At 36.8% G+C, this 2,827-nt stretch overlaps 1 protein-coding gene across 1 annotated transcript; it reads right to left on the reverse strand.

Moving 5' to 3' along the window:
* Positions 1 to 1,088: 1,088 nt before the first annotated feature.
* Positions 1,089 to 2,093, reverse strand: LOC135232473 (olfactory receptor 11H12-like). Its single transcript, XM_064291834.1, has one exon. The coding sequence runs from the start codon at positions 2,067 to 2,069 to the stop codon at positions 1,089 to 1,091; it is 981 nt and encodes a 326-aa protein (XP_064147904.1). The 5' UTR covers positions 2,070 to 2,093.
* Between the last annotated feature and the right edge of the window lie 734 nt (positions 2,094 to 2,827).

The following is a 2,827-nucleotide window of genomic DNA, read 5'->3' on the forward strand; positions in this document are numbered from 1 at the left end:
CACACATATTAGTTTAATCAAATAATATATCTCCTAAAAATGATAATTTTAAAAACTTCTCATACAAGAAAACAAGGTTGCCATTATATTAAATGAAACAGACACAATAAAAACAGTTGTATTAGAGTCACTGAATTATGGATGCTTTTAAAAATTTCCTTAACGTTATCATAATATTGTTCAGCAACAAATAACAATGAACAAATAGCTGTTACTCTTCAGCAACAAATCTAATGCAAGTAAACCATTTTCCTCTCCAGTTTTTAGGAGAAGATACTCTCATCAAAAACTCAATTAACCGATCCATCAAGTTTTTGGTGTTACCTTGTTTAGGTAAAAAATAATAGGTAACCAGAATACCGTGTTTCTGAATATTCTGACAGGTATTATTATACATAGAACTAAAAGCTGCCCTTTAGAAGCATAAAATGAGGTAATATGAAAAGAAAACAACATATGGCTGGATGTCATTTGGCTAGAATAGTATTATTATTACATAGAAATTTTGGATAAATTGCTTTCTAAGGGTTTATCAGGAATGACCATATCACTCACGTAACAGAGTCAAATATAAGAACAACAATCAGAAAATATATAGGGTTTTTCTCCTTTTATTTACAGACAAGCAAATAAAGAAATGAAACAACAGTTATGATTTTATTAAATTTAAATTATCAAATGTAAATAGGGATTTTTATCACAGATGAGCCATATGAAAACCATCCAAAAAAACACCCAGATGTTTATATTCTTTAATTAATACACAGCAGAAGTGCCAAAGAGGAATCCAACTGTTCAATTTACCTACATAACCTGGCTATTTTATGATTGGAAATGGTCCCATAGGTGCTTAATTTAATAAGTTAATGAAATCAGTATTACCAGACTCACATTTGAAGATTTGGATAACTACGTAACTCTGATTATTTTTTGTTAGACTATACTGGTTAGACTATAATTTGTTAGACTATAATTATTTTTTGTTAGACTATACTGGTTTTTTTTGTTAGACTATACTGGTATTTTTTATTAGACTATACTGGTATTTTTTATACTGACTTAACCATGGAGTAATCATGTAGTATGTCTTAATTTATCTTGGAACTCCCCAGAACTTTCCTCAAGGCTGCCTTCATCTCCTTATTCCGGAGGCTGTAGATGAGAGGATTGAAGAGTGGGGTCACCATAGCATAGAACAAGGTTGCGACTTTCTGCATTCCTGCAGAATGTCCAAGTCCTGGGCTCACATACATGACCATCAGAGAGCCATAGAACAGTGATACCACAGCCAAATGAGACCCACAGGTTGAGAAGGCTTTACGTCTCCCAGTAGCTGAAGGCACACGGAACACAGCTAATAGGACAAGAGTACAGGACCCAAGGATGAAAAGGAAGTTACCAAAGATAACTAATGAGCTTAGAGTGTAGAAAAACGGTTGGGTTGTTGGGGCAGAGGCACATGCCAATGCAAATAGTGGCCCAGGGTCACATACAACATGGTCAATAATATTTGGGCCACAGAAGGGCATCTGAGCGATGAGAACAATGGGGACCAGGAACCACAGAAATCCACAAACCCAGCAGACAATAACTAGTTTGGCACAGAGATGCCCCATCATGATATTAGGGTAGTGTAAGGGACGACAGATAGCAAGGTACCGATCAAAGGCCATGATGGCCAAAAGGAAGCATTCAGATGTTCCCAAAGAGAAGAAGAAATAGAATTGGAGGAAACAACCAGCAAAGGAGATGGTCTTTGTCTCTGAGAGAAAGTTAGCCAACATCTTGGGCACTGTAGAAGAGACGTACCAGATCTCTAGAAAGGAGAAATTCCCCAGAAACATGTACATAGGGATGTGGAGTTGCTGGTCACACCACAGTGCACAAACAATGGCCCCATTTCCTGTAATAGTCAGAACATACGTTGTAGTGAAGAGTGAAAAGAGAAGGACCTGAACTTGCCACTCAAAAGAGAAACCTAGGAGTATAAATTCACTCACAAAAGCAGAACTGGAATCTGGCTTGGAGACATTCATTGGTTCAGTAATCTGCAAATTTAAGAGACACATTGTCAACAGTTATGGATAGTTTAAAATGCGTTCATTTTTAAGAATGAAGGGAAGGCAGTGAACCTGTCATTTTCCAAAAGAATCATCAGTTAAAAAGAGAATGAAGTCTGACTTTTCTAGGCCATATACTCTGAATTTAGGGCACAGCAGGCAGATGTCTGCATAGAAACAAAGCTTTACCTATTTCTAAACCTCTCCCTTGCTAGAACCAGGCAAAGTTAGATTCATTTTGTAAGCTTGTTATTTTGGGGCAGGGATGATCGATGATAGTTTCTGGTGAGCACTGAGCACAAAGTTAGCACTTAATAAATGTATTAGTTTCTTACCTAAACCCATTCTATAACACCACAGACTCAGGAAAGTAGGTTTTAAGTATATTATGACTATTTAAGTCTCAGTTAAAGATATTACTTGATGTATCATATAAAGATGTGATGGAAATGGACATACTGTAGACCAAGTTGACAATATTTCCTTTAAAGCCGACATAGCTGACTTTCTGTTGCTGTCATTGTTCATATAAGCTAAAAAACCAAACCCAGTGCCATCGAGTTGATCCCAACTCATAGTGACCCTATAGGACAGAGTAGAACTGCCCCATAGAATTTCCAAGGAGCGCCTGGAGGATTTGAACTGCCAACCCTTTGATTAGCAGCCGTAGCACTTAGCCACTACGTCACCAGGGTTTCCATTGTTTGTATATGCATCATAAACATGTAATTCCATAATATTACTTACCAACATTGACTTTTAAGGTT

The sequence above is a fragment of the Loxodonta africana genome, chromosome 10, assembly GCF_030014295.1.
Source record: "Loxodonta africana isolate mLoxAfr1 chromosome 10, mLoxAfr1.hap2, whole genome shotgun sequence".
Taxonomy (NCBI): Eukaryota; Metazoa; Chordata; class Mammalia; order Proboscidea; family Elephantidae; genus Loxodonta; species Loxodonta africana.